Raw genomic sequence first — 20,285 nt, forward strand, 5'->3', positions numbered from 1 at the left:
GTCCTGCCGGCACAAGGGTTCAACCCACTGCACCATCAGGGGGTCCTTAATAAAGGGAATCCATAATAAAGGGAAGTCATAGTCCCACTCTCTTTGACCAGACTTCCCATGGAACTGGACTGGGTGGTTCTCTTTGGGGTCTATTTCAACTCTAGGGTCTTGGGCGATGGTGCCAAACCGGACCTCCTTTTTTTTTAGGTGGGGAGATATGTCATGACCACCTTTCCTGGTGTTGTGGGGCACCATGAAAGTAGGCTATGCCTTGGCCTGTAGCTCACTTGAAGCAAGAGAGAGGGTTTTCATGGAAACGGGGCTGTGAAGGGAAGAGGCAAAGTGAGGGATATGAGTTGAGAGGGAAACCAGCTGTCAGATGGAACTTTGCTTGTAACCGTACTGTATGGTTTGAGAAATAAAGCCCTTCCAGTCTGTCTGTGAGGTAATTTCTTCTCTAGAAAACTGCAGATCAGGACAAGTCAGTGCAAAAAGTGGCCAGCAATCTGCTTGACCAACCCTTTTCTTGCCTCCCCAGAAATTGTTCGTCTCGATCAAGTGGACTGTGGCTCACCTTCGGGGTCAGAGCAGCAGGATGAGGTGAGGACCCATGCTTTTGTAGGTCATGGTTTTGAAATATATGAGCATTGTTGACTCCTAGTTAACCGGCGCCATGAGGATTGGTAGATGCCAGGTTATTTCAGGTTGCTTGAGAGTTCCTATTAGCCCAGACCCGTACTGTACCACTTGCTTGATCATACCATATTAAAATACAGTCATTAAAAGCTAATGAAGGCAAAAGAAAGACAATGTAATGTAACAAGACCGACATCCCGTGTTACATCATCAGCCAGCTGGGGCCAATGTCAAATATGACATCCTTGGTATAGTTGCATAGCAAAGGGACAAACAGGGGATGGGGACAAATGGGGTAGGAAAGAGGAAGCTGACATAAAAGGTAAAGATAAAGGTAAAGGTAAAGGCTTCAGCGTTGGAGAAAAATTCTGAAAGTGTGTTGGACTGCAAGAAGATCTAACCAGTCCATCCTCCAGGAAATTATGCCCGGCTGCTCACTGGAGGGAAATATATTAGAGGCAAAGATGAAGTATTTTGGCCACTTAATGAGAAGACCGGAGAAGACCGGAGCCCCCGGTGGCGCAGTGGGTTAAAGCACTGAGCTGCTGAGCTTGTTGATCGAAAGGTCGCAGGTTCGATTCCAGGGAGCGGCATGAGCTTCCGCTGTCAGCCCTAGCTTCTGCCAACCTAGCAGTTCAAAAACATGCAAATGTGAGTAGATCAATAGGTACCGCTCCGATGGAAAGGTAACAGCGCTCCATGCAGTCATGCCGGCCACATGACCTTGGAGGTGTCTATGGACAACGCCGGCTCTTTGGCTTAGAAATTGAGATGAGCACCACACCCTAGATTCAGTCATGACTGGATTTAATGTCAGGGGACAACCTTTACCTTTACCTAATGAGAAGACAGAAAAGCTTGGAGAATATAATGATGCTGGGGAAAATGGAAGGAAAAAGGAAGAAGGGTGACAACGAACAAGATGAACAGATACTATCCTTGAATAATAATAAATAATAATAAACTTTATTTATACCCCGCCACCATCTCCCCAACGGGGACTCGGAGCAGCTTACATGAGGCCAAGCCCAACAACACATTACAATAAAATAAAATAAAACCAAGGCATAAAACAACAATACAATAAACAGGCCACATGTACAGAATAAAATACTAAAAACTCAGGGTGACATAGGAATGGAGTGGATTATTTGTAAGGGAAAACACATAAAAACGGGGGCGTAGAAACAAGCCTTCATACAAGCGTGGGAAAGTGTACTGTAGGAATAAACGTTGAGGAGTAGCAGCAATGTCTAGTTGTGTGGTTACTCTCCAAAGGCACAACGGAAGAGCCAGGTTTTGAGGTCCTTCTTAAAGGTTTCTAAGGAGAGGGCTTGCTTAATCTCCCCGGGCAATGAGTTCCAAAGTCAGGGGGCCACAGCGGAAAAGGCTCTCTCCCGTGTTCCCATAAGACTTGAAGTGACTGAGTTAACTGTGAAGGAGCTGCGGGTGACCATGGCCGACAGGGAACTCTGGTGTGGGCTGGTCCATGAGGTCACAAAGAGTCGGGAATGAATAAATAACAAACAAAGGTTTCCCCTTGGTGTTAAGTCTAGTCATGTCCCACTCTGGGTGGTGGTGCTCATCTCCATTTCTAAGCCGAAGAGCCGGCGTTGTCTGTAGACGCCTCCAAGGTCATGCGGCCAGCATGACTGCATGGAGCGCTATGATATTCCCGTAGAAGCGGTACCTATTCATCTACTCACAATTGCATGCTTTCAAACTGCTAGGTTGGTAGAAGCTGAGGCTAACAACAAGAGTTCACCATGCTCCCCAGATTCGAATTGCCGACCTTTCAGTCAGCAAGTTCAGCAGCTCAATGGTTTAACCCGCTGCGTCACAGGGGGCGGGGGACATCAGACCATTACAACAGTTTGACTATATGAATGAAACAGCTTTGTGACTACAATAACGATTTCTGCTTGTTGCGTGATAGTTCTGGTTGAAAAGTCTACTGTCGATAGGATTGTTGGGCAGTAGCATGGAAAAGCTAGGAAGATCTAAAACCGCAGTGTTCTCCTTCTTTCTCTGCCCCCCCCCCTCCAAAAAAACCCCCACAGTCTTGCACTCTAGTTTCTCGGAGGAAGCCCTGCGAGGCCGACTTTGAAACCATCAAGCTCATCAGCAACGGGGCCTATGGGTGAGTCACATTTTCTTCTTCCCCACAAGAGAAAACCTGGGTCAGAAAATGTGGGGAGTTGCAATTAATTGATGGGTGGCCTAGCCAATGTTACTATTGGGGATTTTGGTAGTCCCCCCTAAGGCACCTTTGAACCAGTGGCATTTTCAGACGAGTCATTGAATTCTTGGTTATATCTACAACGAATACCAAGGTATTGAAAGTATTTGACCTGTTTAGTTTTGTGGTCCCTGATCTGCCAAGTCACGGGCTTCCACTTTTAGGCAACAATGAGAGTTTTGGATTTAGCATACCGTATATTCCGGGCTACAAGATGACTTTTAAAACCTTGAAAACCCTTTCAAAAGTTGGGGGTCATCTTGTCTTCCAGATATACCAGAGGAGTGGAGGGTCTCCTTTCTGCCATCTAGTCAAACCCCCTTCATTCTGCCATGTAGGGAAAGCACAATCAAAGCACCCCTGACAGACGGCCATCTAGCCTGAATAATAATAATAATAATAATAATAATAATAATAATAATGTTGTAAGGGAGCAGTGCGGTGTGGGCGAGACGCTCTGTTGCCCCAACCCCCTTCAATTTGCTTCATACAGTGAAAGCACAATCTAGCACCCCTGACAGATGGCCATCCATCCTTAATAATAATAATAATAATAATAATAATAATAATAATAATAATATTAAAGCTGGATAGCCATTTGTTGAGAGTGCTTTGATTGTGCTTTCCCTGCAAGAAGGCAGAACGAAGGGGGTTGGACTAAATGGCCTTTAGAGGTCCCTCCCAACTTTAGGATTCTTTGAAAGGAATCTTTGTTGACCATGAGCCAATAGTGTGATGCTGCAGCTGAAAAGGCCAATGCCGTTTTAGGCTGTGTGAATAGGAGAAGCCTGAGAGAAGGCAAAAGGGAACTGATGTGACACTTTACCTCAGCTGGTTTTTTAATTGTTTTAAATGAGAATTATTTAATGCAACTGTTTATTTTAACTTATTGCCAGCATAATGTAAAGGACGCAGAGTGTAAATGAAATTTAAGCAAGGAAGAGCAACTGTAAAGTACAATGTAAGGTACAATGTCCCTCTCATAGGAACCTGCATGTCATCAGTATTTGAATTAAAATTACCATATTGAATTCAAATCTGATTTTTTTTTAAATGTTACTTGGTGTGCATTGGAAGAGGGGTGGTCTTATATGGCGAGTATATCCCAAACTCTATATTTTAACTGGAAAAGTTGGGGGTTGTCTTATATGCCCAGTCGTCTCATACGCCGGAATATATGGTAGTTAATTTCCAGTCTATTTATTTCGCAGTAATTGGCAAAGCTATGAATTAAGCGTTTAAAGCTGATACTAGATAAGGAAAACAGCACAACATCATCTGCATATAGGAATAAGGGAACATGTGTAGAATGGAACTTGGGATTATGACCATTCTCCAATGCTAAAGCCTGGGTTATATTTTACAGGAATATGTTGAACAAAGGAATATTGAATTTCTACATACTGTATGTTGGCCCAGTTGTCTATTTGGGTGGGCTACGCTTCCCAGGTGGGATGGAAATCTGGCTTTGGGAGGCTGTTGCAGCCCAATTGAGACCCCAATGCCGCACTCTCCCCGTAGGGCGGTCTACCTGGTGCGGCACAAGGAAACTCGTCAGCGCTTTGCCATCAAGAAGATCAACAAGCAGAACTTGGTGCTGCGGAACCAGATCCAGCAGGTCTTTGTGGAGCGGGACATCCTCACCTTCGCCGAAAACCCCTTTGTGGTCAGCATGTTCTGCTCCTTTGAGACCCGGCGCCACCTGTGCATGGTCATGGAGTATGTGGAAGGTGAGGCTGAGGGGGGGCGGTCTGTTTTACGGGGCTCCCTCAAGAGCCCCAAAAACCAGCCAAACTGGGTTTTCTGGCTGCCCATGTGTCCAACTGCTTATTGTTTTCCCAACTCTCAAAGACCTGCACACAGAATCTCTGTAAATGCAGCCATTCAAAGTCTTATCTTCTATATATATATAAATGCTCTGTGCATAATGAGTGGCTTAAAAACAAAAAAACTGCGGGGCCAAATGACCCCAAATTTGACAATAAAACTCCTCTAAAGGCCATCCAGTCCAAGCCCCTCCTCCCCCTTCCTTCCTTCCCTTCCTCCCTTTCTCTTCTTCCCTTCCTTCTCCTTCCTTTCTTCTTCCCCTCCTTCCCTTCCCTCCTTCCTCCCTTCCTTTTCTCCCTCCCTTTCTTTCCTTCCTTTTTCTCCTCCCCTCACCAGCTTCATGCTCCTTTATTAAATCTACAGTTTAGATGCACCCAAAGTCACCCCTTCCACACTGCCATGTAAAATCCAGATTATCCACTTAGGACTGGATTATATAGCAGTGTAGACACATGCGCACACGCACACAAACACATGGATGGATGTTGGATCACTGGTTGGGGTGTGTGTATATATTACAATACTTTATATATTACTATTATATATAGGAGCCCCCAGTGGCACAGTGGGTTAAAGCCCTGTGACAGCAGGATTGAAGACGAACAGGTCGCAGGTTCGAATCCGGGGAGAGGCAGATGAGCTCCCTCTATCAGCTCCAGCTCCTCATGCGGGGACATGAGAGAAGCCTCCCACAAAGATGATAAAAAACATCAAATCATCCGGGCGTCCCCTGGGCAACGTCCTTGCAGACGGCCAATTCTCTCACAACAGGAGCGACTTCTAACACAACAATATATATATATATATATATATATATATATATATTACTATATAATACATATATATATTGTATTATACATATTATTGTTATATATACTACTATATAATATAATGTTACTACTATATATTACCATATTAAATAGACTCATAGAATAGAATTAGAAGGGACTCTACCATGGTATTGGGGGAGAACAGACAGGAAGGAAGGAGAGAAGAAAGGAGGGAGGGAAAAAGGGAAGGAATGAAGGAGGGAAAGGGTGAAGGAAAAAGAGAGAGAAGGAGGGAGGGAAAGAAGGAAGGAGGGAAGGAAGGAGAGAAGGAAGGAAAGCAAGAGGTACTGAAGGAAGGAAGAAGAGAAAGAAGAAAGGAAAGAAAAATGGAGGGAAATGCAGGAAAAAAGTTAAGAAAGAAGAAAGGGGAAAAGGAAATAAAAAAGTGAAAGAAGGAAGGAAACGGGGGGGAAGAAAGGAGACAAAGGAAGAAGTAGAGAAAGGGGGAGGGAAGGAAGGAAAGAAAGAGAGAAGGAAGGATGAAACCAAAGAGCAAAAGAAGGAATGAAAGAAAGAGATAGGGAAGGAAGAAAGGAGAGAAAGGGGAAAAGGGGAAGGGGAAGAAAAAGGGGGGAAGTAATAGGTACGTACCTCTCTTTCATAATAGTCCAGATATCTACCTCTACTTCGAAAATTCTTACTATAGGCCACAGCAACGCGTGGCAGGGCACAGCTAGTAATCTATATAAATGAAGTCCAGTATTCAAAGAAAGGACAAATGCATGCTCTGTGAGTTAGGAAAGGCTCTCCAGGAAGGCACAATCAAAACACTCCCGAAAGATGGCCATCCATTTTTACTTTATAGCAACCCTGGGCTATAATATATCTACAATAATATCTATATATCTATCATAATATCTATAAGTTTCCTATATATATATATATATATATATATATATATATATACCGTATATACTCGAGTATAAGCCGACTCAAATATAAGCCGAGGCACCTAATTTTACCACAAAAAACTGGGAAAACGTATTGACTCGAGTATAAGCCGAGGGTGGGAAATGCAGATGCTACTGGTAAATTTCAAAATAAAAATAGATAACAATAAAATTATATTAATTTAGTCATCAGTAGGTTAAATGTATTTGAATATTTACATAAAACTGTAATTTAAGATAAGACTGGCCAACTCTGATTAAACCATTATTCTAACCTTCTTCAATGTAAATGTGCTTACATATCCTTCCAATAATAATAGAGTAAACTAATAACAATAATAATAATAGTGTAAAATAATAAATGTAATAATAACAATACAGTAAAATAATAAATGAAATAATAACAATACAGTAAAATAATAAATGAAATAATAACAATACAGTAAAATAATAAATGAAGTAATAACAATACAGTAAAATAATAAATGTAACAATCACAATAATAAATAGAGTAAAATAATAAATGTAAAAATAACAACAATAATAAAAAATAAATGTAATAATAACAAAGTAAAATAATAAATAACCTTGACTCAAGTATAAGCCGGGGGAGACCTTTTCAGCATAAAAAAAGGACTGAAAAACTAGGCTTATATTCGAATATATGCAGTATATATGTCTATGATATCTATATGTCTATAACAATAATATCTACGTGTCTATAATAATATCTATAGGTCTATAATAATATCCATATCCATATGTCTATAATTATAATATCTGCCTGTCTTTGATATCTATATATCTATAATAATAATACCTATATGCTTATAATATCTAGTCTATAATAATAATATCTATATGCCTATAATAATATCTGTAAGTCTGTAATAATATCCATACATCTGTTGCCGGTTTTTGCTTGAAAGATATTTAGCCCTGTGCTCCTTCTATTTTTAATCAGTTTTATACTAATTTATGCTCCCCATAACCGTACTTGTGACAGTGGTGGGAGCAAAAGGAGGGCCTTCCCGGAAGATCTTAGAGTTCGCGCTGGTTCATAGAAGGAGATGCGATCACGGAGATAGGCGGGGCCCGAACCGTTTAGGGCTTTATAGGTCATGACCTGCACGTTGAATTTGGCTCAGCAACTTATCGGCAGCAAGTGAAGCTGTTTTAATAGGGGCGTTCTATTCTCCCTATAGTGCTCCAATAAAGAGTCTGGCTGCTGTCCGTTGTACCAGTTGAAACTTCCAGGCTGTCTTCAAGAGCAGCCCCACGTAGAGCACATTGCAGTAGTCCAGTCTGGATGTAACCATTCTTGTAGCCACCAACGAGAAGGTGGTCTCTCCTCCCGGAAGATCTTAGAGTTCGCGCTGGTTCATAGAAGGAGATGCGATCACGGAGATAGGTGGGGCCCAAACCTGCACCTTGAATTTGGCTCGGCAACTTATCGGGAGCCAATGAAGTTGTTTTAATAGGAGTGTTGCATGCTCCTTATAGTTTGCTCCAATAAGGAGCCTGGCTGCTGCCCATTGTACCAGTTGAAACTTTCGGGCCGTCTTCAAGGGCAGCCCAACGTAGAGCGCATTGCAGTAGTCCAGTCTGGATGTAACCAGTCTTGTAGTCAAAGGCAGCCCAGAGTCATACTCAGCAAGCAGTCCAACAAGGGCACAGCATACAAATAATCCAGAGCTCTTTCCAAGGTTCAAAACCAAGCAATCTCACCAATCAAGACCTAGGCCAGACTCCAAAGTCAAGGTCCAGTCACAGAGTTCACCAACAGAGATTCGGACTCTAACAATTCCACAACGTTGCTCCCAGCAACTACCATCCCCAACCTCCAGCTATTATGCCACTTTCCTCAAGTGTTCTCACCCGTTGGCCCACCTCTGAGCCAACCAATTCGATCTCCTCCATTGGATGACATCAGTTCTTAATTGCAGCCTTGATAGCTGGAATCCTTCCTGAAACTCCTGATCCTGTCCTAACTCGGTGTCCCTATTTCCTTGAGGCTCCGTCCTCCTCCTCAGGGGTAGATCCCTGGGCCAGACTGCTGCTGTCTGCTTGCCCCAGACTCGTAGGCTAGAAATGGAAATGGAGATAGCTTAGGATGATACAAATCAGACATTTGTTATTGTTATCATGTCACTGTTACTATGATTTTAAAGAGCCAGTTTTAATATTTATATTGTTTTAATATTTATATTAAATTATTATTTATATTAATTTATTATTAAATACATTATTTATTAAATATTTATATTGGAAAGTGCTTTTTGTACTTATTGTATTGTACTTTTAAAGGTTGTATATTATGTGATGTCATGGCCTATGAATTAACAATTCATTCCTATGCTGGGTGAAGCAGCCTTCATCTTCATCACAAGCCTTGACACCAACTTGTGGACATCAGGAGACTAGCTCTGATCCCGCTAACCCTTTTTGCCCCTCCACAGGTGGGGACTGTGCCACCCTGCTGAAGAACATGGGCCCACTGCCGGTGGACATGGCCCGGATGTATTTTGCGGAGACAGTCCTGGCCCTGGAATACCTCCACAACTATGGCATCGTCCATCGGGACCTCAAGCCAGACAAGTATGGGCGATTTAGGGAGGAGAGGGGCGGTGGGGAGCAAACTCCAGAAAGGGATGGCCACTATCTGGGGTTTTCCCTTGAATATTTCCTCTCTCCCATTAGTTTGCTCCTGCGGTGTGTATATATTCTCATAGAGCAGTGGTTCTCAACCTGTGGGTCCCCACGTGTTTTGGCCTACAACTCCCAGAAATCCCAGCCAGTTTACCAGCTATTAGGATTTCTGGGAGTTGAAGGCCAAAGCATCTGGGGACCCACAGATTGAGAACCACTGCTGTAGAGTTGGTTACCAGCCATGCCAACAGAATACCCTATATCAAAGCTACTACATTGCCCATTTGTCTTGGTGCCAAAATGGCGCACTGCCCACCCTTTTGGGGTGAACCCTGGTGAAGGCCTTCTCTTAAGCCTCTTTTCTCCCCTTTCTGCTCAGTTTGCTGATCACCTCCATGGGCCACATCAAGCTCACCGACTTTGGCCTCTCCAAGATCGGCTTGATGAACCTGACCACCAACCTCTACGAGGGCCACATCGAGAAAGATACTCGGGAGTTTGTGGATAAACAGGTACTGGATTGGAGGCAGGGGCGGTTCAACCCATTACGCAAAGTAAGCATTTGCAGTATAGTTGATTTTGCCCAGGGGCACTCTAGGGGGAAAATAGACCTTGACATATGCAAGTTGTAGTTAATGGGATGTATAGTTCACCTACAATCAAAGAGCATTCTGAACTCCACCAGTGATGGAATTGAACCAAATATGGTACACAGAACTCCCACGACGAACAGAAAATATATATCAGTGATTGGTTGGGGGGGGGGGCGCCGTTGAAAATTACCTAGGGCCGCCTCTGATTGGAGGTCTGCTATGTTAGCTAGAAATGGCACAGCATTTCTAATCATGAAAAAAATGCTGTGATGAACATGTGGAATATTGATAGCGCCTGGATAGTGACTGTGAATGTCATGATGGGAGTGTGGTAATGGCTGAGTCATTACCATATGAAGGTTATCACAAAGTGGTTGCATCAGCCAGTGTTCCTTACTGCTGACCAGTCAGCAGGTGACTATAAAAGAGGGATGAAAGAATCCATCTTCCTCTCTCCTGTGTGACTCTGTGTGAGTATCTGTCTATTCTGTATGTGACTGAGAACAAGCCTGAAAGTGGATCTGTGCAGCCTATTTGTACATTTTGTATATATTGCAATGGTGGATGAAAACCTGAATCCTTGAGTTTAATATAGTGTAGTAGTTTATTCGATGCTTAGACCATAGGTCTTTCACATACAAGGCAAGTCAAATAGATAAATACATGAACACCAGATTATTAAATACAATATAAAATACACAATAAAATCCTATAAATCATTAAAATGCTACATATATCGATGGCAAGATGCACCTTTAAAGTACTACATGATGTATAGACTCACACCTAGTCTATACATCATAAGCTCCAACTAGTCCAACGCTCGGCAGCCATGATTTTAACAGGAGCGGAGCGCAGGGAGCATACAACCCCCCTGTTGCGCCAACTCCACTGGCTACCGATCTGCTACCGGGCTGAATTCAAAGTGCTGGCGTTGGCCTTTAAAGCCCTAAACGGTTCCAGCCCAAGCTACCTATCTGACCGCATCTCTGCCTATGAACCCACCAGGACTTTGAGATCTTCTGGGGAGACCCTGCTCTCGATCCCGCCTGCTTCTCAAGCTCGGCTGGCGGGGACGAGAGATAGGGCCTTCTCGGTGGTGGCTCCTCGGCTGTGGAACGCCCTTCCTACGGACATTAGACTAGCACCATCTCTAATGGTATTCCGCAAAAAGGTGAAGACCTGGATGTTTGTGCAGGCGTTTGAGTAATTTAGTGCAATCTGGTAATGGAATATAGGAATGGAACAATGGACGACGAACCTGGACTACGCTTGGATGATGAGAAGATTGGGTACGGTTGTTTTTCGTAATAATTGTGCATTGTAATTGCTTATTGGTAATTTATGGATAATGTGTTAAGTCAATTGTTATATGTTGCATGGAACCACTGCTGTTTCTACTGTTTTTACTGTTTGTGAACCGCTGTGAGTCGCCTTCGGGCTTGAGATACAGCGGTATATAAGCAAAGTAAATAAATAAATAAATAAATAAATAAATAATTGCATGACATGGTTCTAATTTCACTTACCCAAATTGGCCTGAGAAGACTGCTCTCTAAGCTTGGTGCATATTGTTATAAAGAAAAGCTGAACATCAACTATAATAAAACAAAGGTAATGGTGTTTGGAAGAAGACACTCCCAACACAGATGGTCCATCAGGGGTCACCAAATAGTACAATGTCAGGAATTTAAGTACCTTGGAATCCATTTCACGGAAAGACTATCCTGGAAACCCCATATAGAACACACTAAAGCAGTAGCTTTGAAATCTGCTGGAGCAATACTCAGATTCTACAACACCACAGGGGGTCATCTAGTTGTCCCAGCCCTTAAAATATTTCAGAGTAAAGTTATAGCCCAGATTTTGTATGGTGCTGCTGTCTGGGGATGGGATGAGTCTCAGATAGCAAAACTGGAGGTTCTCCAGAATACATTTCTTAAGAAACTACTGAGACTCCCACCGGGCACCCCGGCAGCCTTGGTCCGGGCGGAGGTTGGTCTCCCCTCCATTTGATCACGTGTTCATTTTACCCTATTTAATTATTGGAGAAATGTAAAAGACTCCTCAGTTCGGGTTCTTCCCAAGGGATGTTTTGAACAGCTAGTAAAATGCAAAGTCTGGAACACTAGATACCAGAAGCTGCTGGAATTACACCCCACTCTGTCTGATAAGCCTTCTATCTTGAACTCAAGGGAGAAGCTCCATGAATATATTTTTAATAATTGTGCCCACCATGATAGGCAGGCCATTAATAACTCAAAATTCTCCCACTGGTTTAGACTGTACAAACTTGACCATGATAGGGCTATCTACCGGACTAGGCTCACATTTCCAAAACTTAGACAAGCCTTCACAACCCTTAGTTTTCAAAGTATGCCCACAGCAGTGATTGATGGCAGATATACGGGCACCCCTCTGGCTCTTCGTTTATGTGTTTGCGGGGCCCCAGAAATTGAGGATCTGCCTCACTATTTGCTTTTCTGTCCTCTGTACTCTGAACCAAGAACCAAAATCCTGGGGTTTATTCTCCACCTCCTTCAGACTAACACTGTGCCCGAAAAGATTTTCTATCTCTTGGCTGACACTAACCCCGTGGTTACTCAAAATGTGTCTCTTTTTGCCCTGGCAGCACAGAAAATCCAGGCAAAACTAATCTCTGATATTGCAGTTGACTGTGCTGGGGATGCTTTCAACTAATATAGTGTGTAGATAAGGTCAGATGCTGGCGGTTGGACTCTGCTGATAGACAGGCTGAAGCATTTTGTTGCTGTATTTTGCTTGCTTCGGGGCGGTTCAGGGAGGTCATGATTTGGAAACTATAAATCACATCACGTACCAGCAACTCCCACGACACGTTAGTGTCCCTTAGGGACCCCCAGAGAATAGGGGAGTTCCAGGAGCGGACCAAACTCCTGAAGGCTCTCCTTTCCTCTCTGTTTCAGGTCTGTGGGACCCCTGAATACATTGCTCCAGAGGTGATCCTGATCCAGGGCTACGGCAAGCCGGTGGACTGGTGGGCGATGGGCATTATCCTCTACGAGTTCCTGGTGGGATGCGTCCCCTTCTTTGGCGACACACCAGAGGAGCTCTTTGGGCAGGTCATCAGTGGTAAGCTGGCCTCTGGTTTGCGGGAAAGGAAAGAGAGTCAACGCTATTCCCACTGGATGTTGAGAGTGAGGAAGGGCTGTGGGGTCAACACTGTTCCCAGGCATTGTGCTGTCCACTCAGCATCTAAACAAAAAAGCTCTTCAGGAAATCTGGAAACAAAAGAGTCTTCCTGAACAAGTGGCAGGTGTGAACGATGGCAGGAGGGAGGACACCACATCGAGGGCATCCCTCATTTTAAAAAGGGAGCCTTGCCTATTATTATTATTATTATTAATAATAATAATAATAATAATATCATGTCCATTTAAAAGTCCAAGCCAAGTTCACATCACACAATATTATTCTTTCTTTCTATCTCTCCAGAAAATGTACCTGTCTTTTATAATGATAATAATAACAATAACAATTATTATTAGTAGTAGTATTATCTTTATGTCCATTCCAAAGTCCAAGCCAAGTTTACATCAATCACACAAAATTATTATTTTTAGAATTTACCCATCTTTTATAATGATAGAAATAATAACAATTATTATTTGAAACACAACAAGATGAGTCCACAGCAAACAAGATCACTCTGCTGGCTTTTTTTTTTTTTTTTTGGTTGTGTCAGGAGCAACTTGAGAAACTGCAAGTCGCTTCTGGTGTGAGAGAATTGGCCGTCTGCAAGGACGTTGCCCAGGGAATGCCCAGTTTTTTTGATGTTTTACCACCCTTGTGGGAGGCTTCTTACCACATGGAGAGCTGGAGCTGACAGAGGGAGCTCATCTGTGACCTTTCGGCCTTCAGTCCTGCCAGCACAGGGGTTTAACCCACTACGCCACTGGGGGCTCCACTCTTCTGGCTTTTGTATTGGATCACACGTCGGACACTTCTCAAGTGTCCAGGACTGTGTGATGTATCGGCCAATAATGCGTGCAGATCCCAGTAAGGTGGCCTTTTGCAGCTGGCAGGTGGTAATTTTGTCAGCGCCGATTGTGTTTAAGTGCAGGCCAAGGTTTTTAGGCACTGCACCCAGTGTGCCAATCACCACCAGGGCCACCTTGACTGGCTTGTGCCAGAGCCTTTGCAGTTTGATCTTTAAATTATTATTATTCATAATTGTTATTAATAATAACAATTATTATTAGTAGTAGTAGTAGTATTATCACTATGTCCATGTAAACGTCCGAACCAAGTTCAAATGACACCAAATGATGATTATTCCTGTGTATCTCACCAGATAATTTACCTGTCTGCTTTTGTAATAATAATGATAACAATTAATAATAATATCATTATCCCTTTTTAAAAATAAGAGCCAAGTTCACAACAATCACACAAAATTATTATTGCTATTCTTTTATATCTCACCAGAGAATTTACCTGTCTTTCATAATGATGATAATAAGAGCATGACTGCACAGAGCGCCGTTACCTTCCTGCAGAAGCGGTACCGATTGATCGAGTCACATTTGTATGTTTTCAAACTGCTAGGTAGGCTAACAGCGGGAACTCACCCCCCCTTCCCAGATTCGAATTGCCAACCTTTTGGTCGGCGAGTTCAGCAACTCAGCCATTTAACCCGCTGCGCCACCGGAGGGCCAAATGAGAATAATATTATTATTAATAATGGTAATAATTGTTATCATTATGATTATAATGATGATTACCATAATTGTTATTATTATCATTATCATTATAAAATCAGACATGTAAATTCTCTGGTCCAGTTGAAGGTTGAAGCTGACATCCACCAGCATGAAAACTTAATGTTTTGAACATGCAAATTGGTAATTCTCTTCTCAAAAAAGTAGATTTTGTTTACCCTTCTTAAATGGAAATGATGCAGGGAGTATAACCTTATGGATCTATAACATTTTTGCAATGTTACCATCTCCACTTTCAACCATTGTAATGCTTACAATTGTTAATACCTTCTAGTGTTTTTTTCTTTTCTTATGTGGGCAGTGAAGACAATATATATATATATATTGCCAGGTTTTCAGTGGGTTTGATTTCTCCATTAATTGTGCTCTCTTTGTTTTGTTTTTCTCCTCTTGTTTGCTTCCCTAGACGAAATCATTTGGCCTGAGGGGGATGAATCCCTCCCGCCGGATGCCCAGGACTTGATCACCCAACTCCTCCGCCATTGCCCACTGGAGCGCTTGGGCACAGGTAGAGTGGCTGTGGGAAGGGGGTCTGGATGCAGGGGAAGTGTCCTTCTTGGCTCATTGCCGCCCTTCTCATGCCCCCATTTCACCAGGAGAGGCCCATGAGGTCAAGCCAAACCGTAGGTCTGTTTTGCACATATAAGGCAAACATATAAATACATGACTTGTCAGCATCATATGATACTGTAAATCATTGCCTTCCCCTGAGAAAAACAAAGTATGATATCACAAAGGACAACCACTTCACTGGCTTCATAGGAAATCTGCTACAAAACAGGAGCTTTTTTGTTGAGGTCCAGGGCCAGAGAAGTAGATGGCGGAAACATAAGATTTCGATTCGGGGGGGGGGGGGGGGGTGGTGAGGTTTTTTTTCAGGGGGGGGTTTCAGGGGGGCCTGAGTTTCGGGGTGAAAGTCTGAGTCTGAGTCTGAGTGAAAGAGGGTCTACCCTAGCAAACCTTTTGTATCATTACCCCAATACCCCCATGCATATGGAATATATTGAGTATGGTGATCAGATCATGATATGAATAAACATAAGTTTAAATAATGCACCAGTAAGGCCTTTTCACGAACCACCATGAGAATTTTGGGGGGGGGTCTGAAGCCCCTCAAGCCCCCCCCCCCCCCCCCCCCCCGGCTACATGCCTGGCAGCTTGGGTGTGATCTTGGACTCGTCGCTGAGCCTGGAACCCCAGGTTTCAGTGGTGACCAGGGGAGCATTCGCACAGTTAAAACTTGTGTGCCAGCTGCGCCCGTACCTTGGGAAGTCTGACTTGGCCATGGTAGACTACGCTCTGGTTACATCCCGTATAGACTACTGCAACGCTCTCTACGTGGGGTTGCCTTTGAAGACTGCTCGGAAGCTTCAAATGGTCCAGCGTTCGGCAGCCAGGTTGCTAACAGGAGCGGCACTCAGGGAGCATACAACTCCTCTGTTGCGCCAGATCCACTGGCTGCCAGTTTGCTACCAGGCAGAATTCAAAGTGCTGGCGTTAGCCTATAAAGCCCTAAACGGTTCTGGCCCTACTTACCTCTCCGAACGCATCTCCTCCTATGAACCAGCTAGGACACTAAGATCATCTGGGGAGGCCCTGCTCTCTGTCCCGCCTGCATCACAGGCGCGCTTGGCGGGGACGAGAGACAGGGCCTTCTCAGTGGTGGCCCCTCGGCTGTGGAACGCCCTGCCTGCAGATATCAGATTGGCCCCCTCCCTGCTGGCGTTTCGGAGGAAAGTGAAGACCTGGCTGTTCGAACAAGCATTTGATTAAACAGTGTAATTGAACACAGGAATACGGAATAATGGATGATGAGACTGGATTCTGATTTTACTGTTGAGGCGCTAATGATTGTTATACGGATGTTAATGATTTATGTTACAATTGTTTTTAATTGCCCTGTACTTGTCTCGTGATGTTGTTCACCGCTTTGAGTCATCTGAGGGCTGAGAAAAGCGGTATATAAATAAAGTAAATAAATAAATAAATGTACCTGTCCTGAAGTTGAATCTGTCCTGAAGAAGATGTACCTTCTGTTAAGAAAAAAAATCAGTGGGGCCTGTGTCTTCAAACACTTACGAAAAGAGGAGATTGATGGGGCCTGTCTTAATTCTCTTAGAAGGGCATTCCAGAGGCGGGGGGCCACCACTGAGAAGGCCCTCTCTCTCGTCCCCACCAGCCGTACTTGTTATGGTGGTGGAAGCGAGAGAATGGAGGACATGCGCAATGGAGGACCTTCTCACAGCTACACCAGAGGCACTCCAAGTGGCCATCTTCTGGTCAAAGGACATTTAGCATTATGACCAGTTTTAAAACTTTTTTTTTGTTTTTAAACATATTTTAATGGTACCTTAAACTTGCTTCTGACATGACAAATTAATAAAATGAATGCATGAAAACCAGAGTATTAAATGCAATAGAAAAGACATCATAACAATCCTGTCTAAATCCTTTAAATGCCCTTCTCGTCTCCCCATTTCACCAGGAGGGGCCCACGAGGTCAAGCAGCACCCCTTTTTCCGCAACCTGGACTGGACTGGCCTCCTGAGGCAAAAGGCCGAGTTCATCCCGCAACTGGAGGCCGAAGACGACACCAGCTATTTTGACAGTAAGGAAGGTTTATCCGCAAAAGAGGATCCTGGGAAGGGGGAAGAAGGAACACTGGGAAATTGGGAGAGTCGGGTTCAAGTCCCGCACAAGTCGTGAAACCAATTAGTGTTCCCTCTCAGCCTGGTCCGTCTCGCAGGAGTGTTAGAATCCTAGAGTTGGAGGAGACTCGTGGGTCATCCAGCCCAACCCCATTCTGCCAAGAAGCAGGAAAAACACATTCGAAGCATCCCCAACAGATGGCCAACCCAGCCTCTGTTTAAAACGCTCCAAAGAAGGAGCCTCCACCACACACCGGGACAGAGAGTTCCACTGCTGAACAGCTCTCACCGTTAGGAAGTTCTTCCTCATGTTCAGGTGGAATCTGCTTTCCTGTAGTTTGAAGCCATTGTTGTTGAGGATGTTAATGGAATAGTGGAGTTATATTGCTGAGGAGGACTCTCAGCAATATGTCCTCACAATGCACTTTAATACTGATTAGGATGGACTGTGCTCCCTCATTTCTCTCCGAAATATCCGATCCTAGTTATATTTTACCTTGTTCACGTCAGCTTATTTCCAATTTTAATCTATTACATTTGGCCCGGCCATTTTTAAAATTGTTTATGTCACTTTTGATTGTTTTTTGTTTATGTGATTTATATGATTTGTATTTTATTGATTGTTTATTGATGTTGTGTTTATTGATGTTTTGTTTGATGTACTTTGGGCTTGGCCTCATGTAAGCCGCATAGAGTCCCTTGGGGAGATGGTAGCGGGGTACAAATAAAGATTATTATTATTATTATTATTATTATTATTATTATTATTTGCATTTTAATAATCATCCTCAAGGCATGTGTTACTAGAAGAAAGAGGTCATCAAAGGGTTACGATCAGGGGTCCTCAAACTTTTAAAGCAGAGGGCCGGTTCACTGTCCCTCAGACTGTTGGGGGGCCGGACTATATTTTGAGAAACACATGAACAAATTCCTATGCACACTGCAGATACATTATTTGTACTGCAAAAAACAGTATTTAAAATGATGAACAAACGGTTCTATCTATCTGAACGCATCTCTCCCTACGAACCCCCCAGGAACTTAAGATTGTCTGGGGAGGCCCTGCTCTCGATCCCGCCTGCTTTGCAGGCATATCTGGCGGGGCCTTCTCTGTGGTGGCCCCCAGGCTGTGGAACTCCCTCCCTAGGGATATTAGATCAGCCCCCTCCCTTCTGACTTTCCGAAAAACAGTAAAAACTTGGCTCTTCGAGCAAGCATTCGGAACCCCGGAGTAAACAGACAAACTAGAGTTGGAAATTGACCCAGGAACGGCCAAGACAATGTAACGGATGAAGATTTGAACGAGAGGACATTTCTTTTTAAATTGTTTATTATGCACTGTCGTTTATGTTTAATTGAACTTGATGTTTTTGCTTTATCAATGTATGTAATTTGTTTCGGCATCGAATTGTGCTGACTGTGTATACCGCTCTGAGTCGCCGTCGGGCTGAAATGGGCGGGATAGAAATAATGTAAATAAATAAATGTAAATAAATAATTTTAACCCACACAAACTTAACAGTATTTCAATGGGAATGGTAGGCCTGCTTCTGGCCGATCAGATAGTCAAGTTAATTCAGACTGTTGTTGTTGTTGTTGTTGTTGTGTAACTTGAAGTTGTTTAGACCAGGGGCCGAGTAAGTGGCCTTGGAGGGCCGCATTCGGCCCGCGGGCCTTAGTTTGAGAACCCCTGGTTAAGATGGTGCTTGAGAGAGTGCCCAGACAGGCCACACTAAGGCACCTTCCAGTCAAGAGAGCATCATGCCCAGGGGTGTTAACTGTAGATAATGATTCTGTTATAAGCTGAGGCCATGCGATCACTCAAACTCTTTCACCATCGATCTTCTACTGCGGCTATCTGAGTAACTTGTAAATACAGTGGAACGTAAAATAAAGTATTTGATCCGTCCAAGGCTTTGGGCCGAAACTTTAGTCCAGTGTGATTAACCCAGGGAGGGAAAGAGTAGCACAGGAATGCAGTAAAAAGGGATGGATGTTTGCATACAGCTGCTTGTGACTGCAGGAGAGAGGAGAATTTCAATGTCACCGTTTCTGGATTCTTTGCTTTCGAGGGCTACCTTGTAAGCAAAGTCCTTGTTCTCCCTTATGTACAGCCCGCTCGGAACGCTACCGCCACCTGGGCTCCGAGGACGAGGAGACCAACGACGAGGAGTCTTGCGTGGAGATCCGGCAGTTCTCTTCGTGTTCTCACCGCTTCAGCAAGGTTTGCAGGAGTGGTGCTCCCACTGCCCTTAGGGGGGAACCTGTGCTCGGTTGAGGCCCCAAAGTAGTTCCGCCAGGAGTCATCCAGTCCAACTCGCCCCAGCTCGTAGCAAGGATTCATTGGATTCTCCTCTCTCTCTGCCCAGGTGTACAGCAGCTCCGAATACCTGGCCAACCCTCCGGCACTCAACGTCTCCTCCTCTTCCTCCTCGGGGGATCAGGGTCGAGCGGACGACAAGGAAGACCAGGCCGAGCGATGGGATCGCGGCTCCGGTGACGAGGAGAAGAGCCGCCGCTCGGCCACCGAGACCAGGTCAGTCCAGGCCAGAACTATTCCTCTCTGTCCTATTACACATACCTTCCCTTCCCTAGGTGATCCCTCGTAGCCTGAGGATGATGGCCTTCCAAGTGTAGTGTTTTGGCAGTGGATACGTAGGTAGCTGTGGAGCCTTATTCTTGATCCGCATGTTCTTTCACAGTGAGGACATCAGTTTCCAGGTGGAAGGCTGTCCCGGTCAGGATTGGCTTCATGTGCCTTCCTCTTGGCACATTCTTTCCTTTCGCCCTCCATTTTTGCTTCTTCAAATTCTGCAGCACTGCTAGTCACAACTGACCTCCAGTTAGAGTGTTCAAGGACCAGGGCCTCCCAGTTCTTGGTGTCTATGCTACAGTTGTTAAGGTTGGCTTTAAGCCCATCTTTAAATCTTTTTTTCCTGTCAATCAACATTACGTTTCCCATTCTTGAGCTGGGAGTATAGTAAGTGCTTTGGGAGATGGTGATCGGGCATTCAGACAATGTGGCCAGTCCAGGGGAGTTGATGGTGTAGGAGCATTGCTTCAGTGCTGGTGGTCTTTGCTTCTTCCAGCACGCTGACATTTGTCCACTTGTCTTCTTCCCAAGAGATTTGCAGGATTTTTCGGAGGCAACGCTGATGGAATCATTCTAGGAGTTGCGTGTGACATCTGTAGACAGTCCACGTTTCACAGGCATATAGCAGG

General features: G+C 44.1%; 1 protein-coding gene across 4 annotated transcripts in view; it reads left to right on the forward strand.

The window, feature by feature from the left end:
• The window catches only part of MAST3 (microtubule associated serine/threonine kinase 3), a 99,247-nt gene that overhangs the window by 62,044 nt on the left and 16,918 nt on the right, over positions 1–20,285 (forward strand). For all 4 annotated transcript variants that reach the window (XM_060785745.2, XM_067473554.1, XM_067473555.1 and 1 more), the window contains 10 exons: positions 530–591; positions 2,688–2,767; positions 4,388–4,596; positions 8,873–9,011; positions 9,442–9,574; positions 12,601–12,766; positions 14,822–14,923; positions 16,901–17,023; positions 19,178–19,287; positions 19,433–19,599. In XM_060785745.2, coding sequence (XP_060641728.2) covers positions 530–591; positions 2,688–2,767; positions 4,388–4,596; positions 8,873–9,011; positions 9,442–9,574; positions 12,601–12,766; positions 14,822–14,923; positions 16,901–17,023; positions 19,178–19,287; positions 19,433–19,599 — 1,291 coding nt within the window. The remainder of the gene's footprint in view (positions 1–529; positions 592–2,687; positions 2,768–4,387; positions 4,597–8,872; positions 9,012–9,441; positions 9,575–12,600; positions 12,767–14,821; positions 14,924–16,900; positions 17,024–19,177; positions 19,288–19,432; positions 19,600–20,285) is intronic.

Source organism: Anolis sagrei, chromosome X (assembly GCF_037176765.1).
Source record: "Anolis sagrei isolate rAnoSag1 chromosome X, rAnoSag1.mat, whole genome shotgun sequence".
Taxonomy (NCBI): Eukaryota; Metazoa; Chordata; class Lepidosauria; order Squamata; family Dactyloidae; genus Anolis; species Anolis sagrei.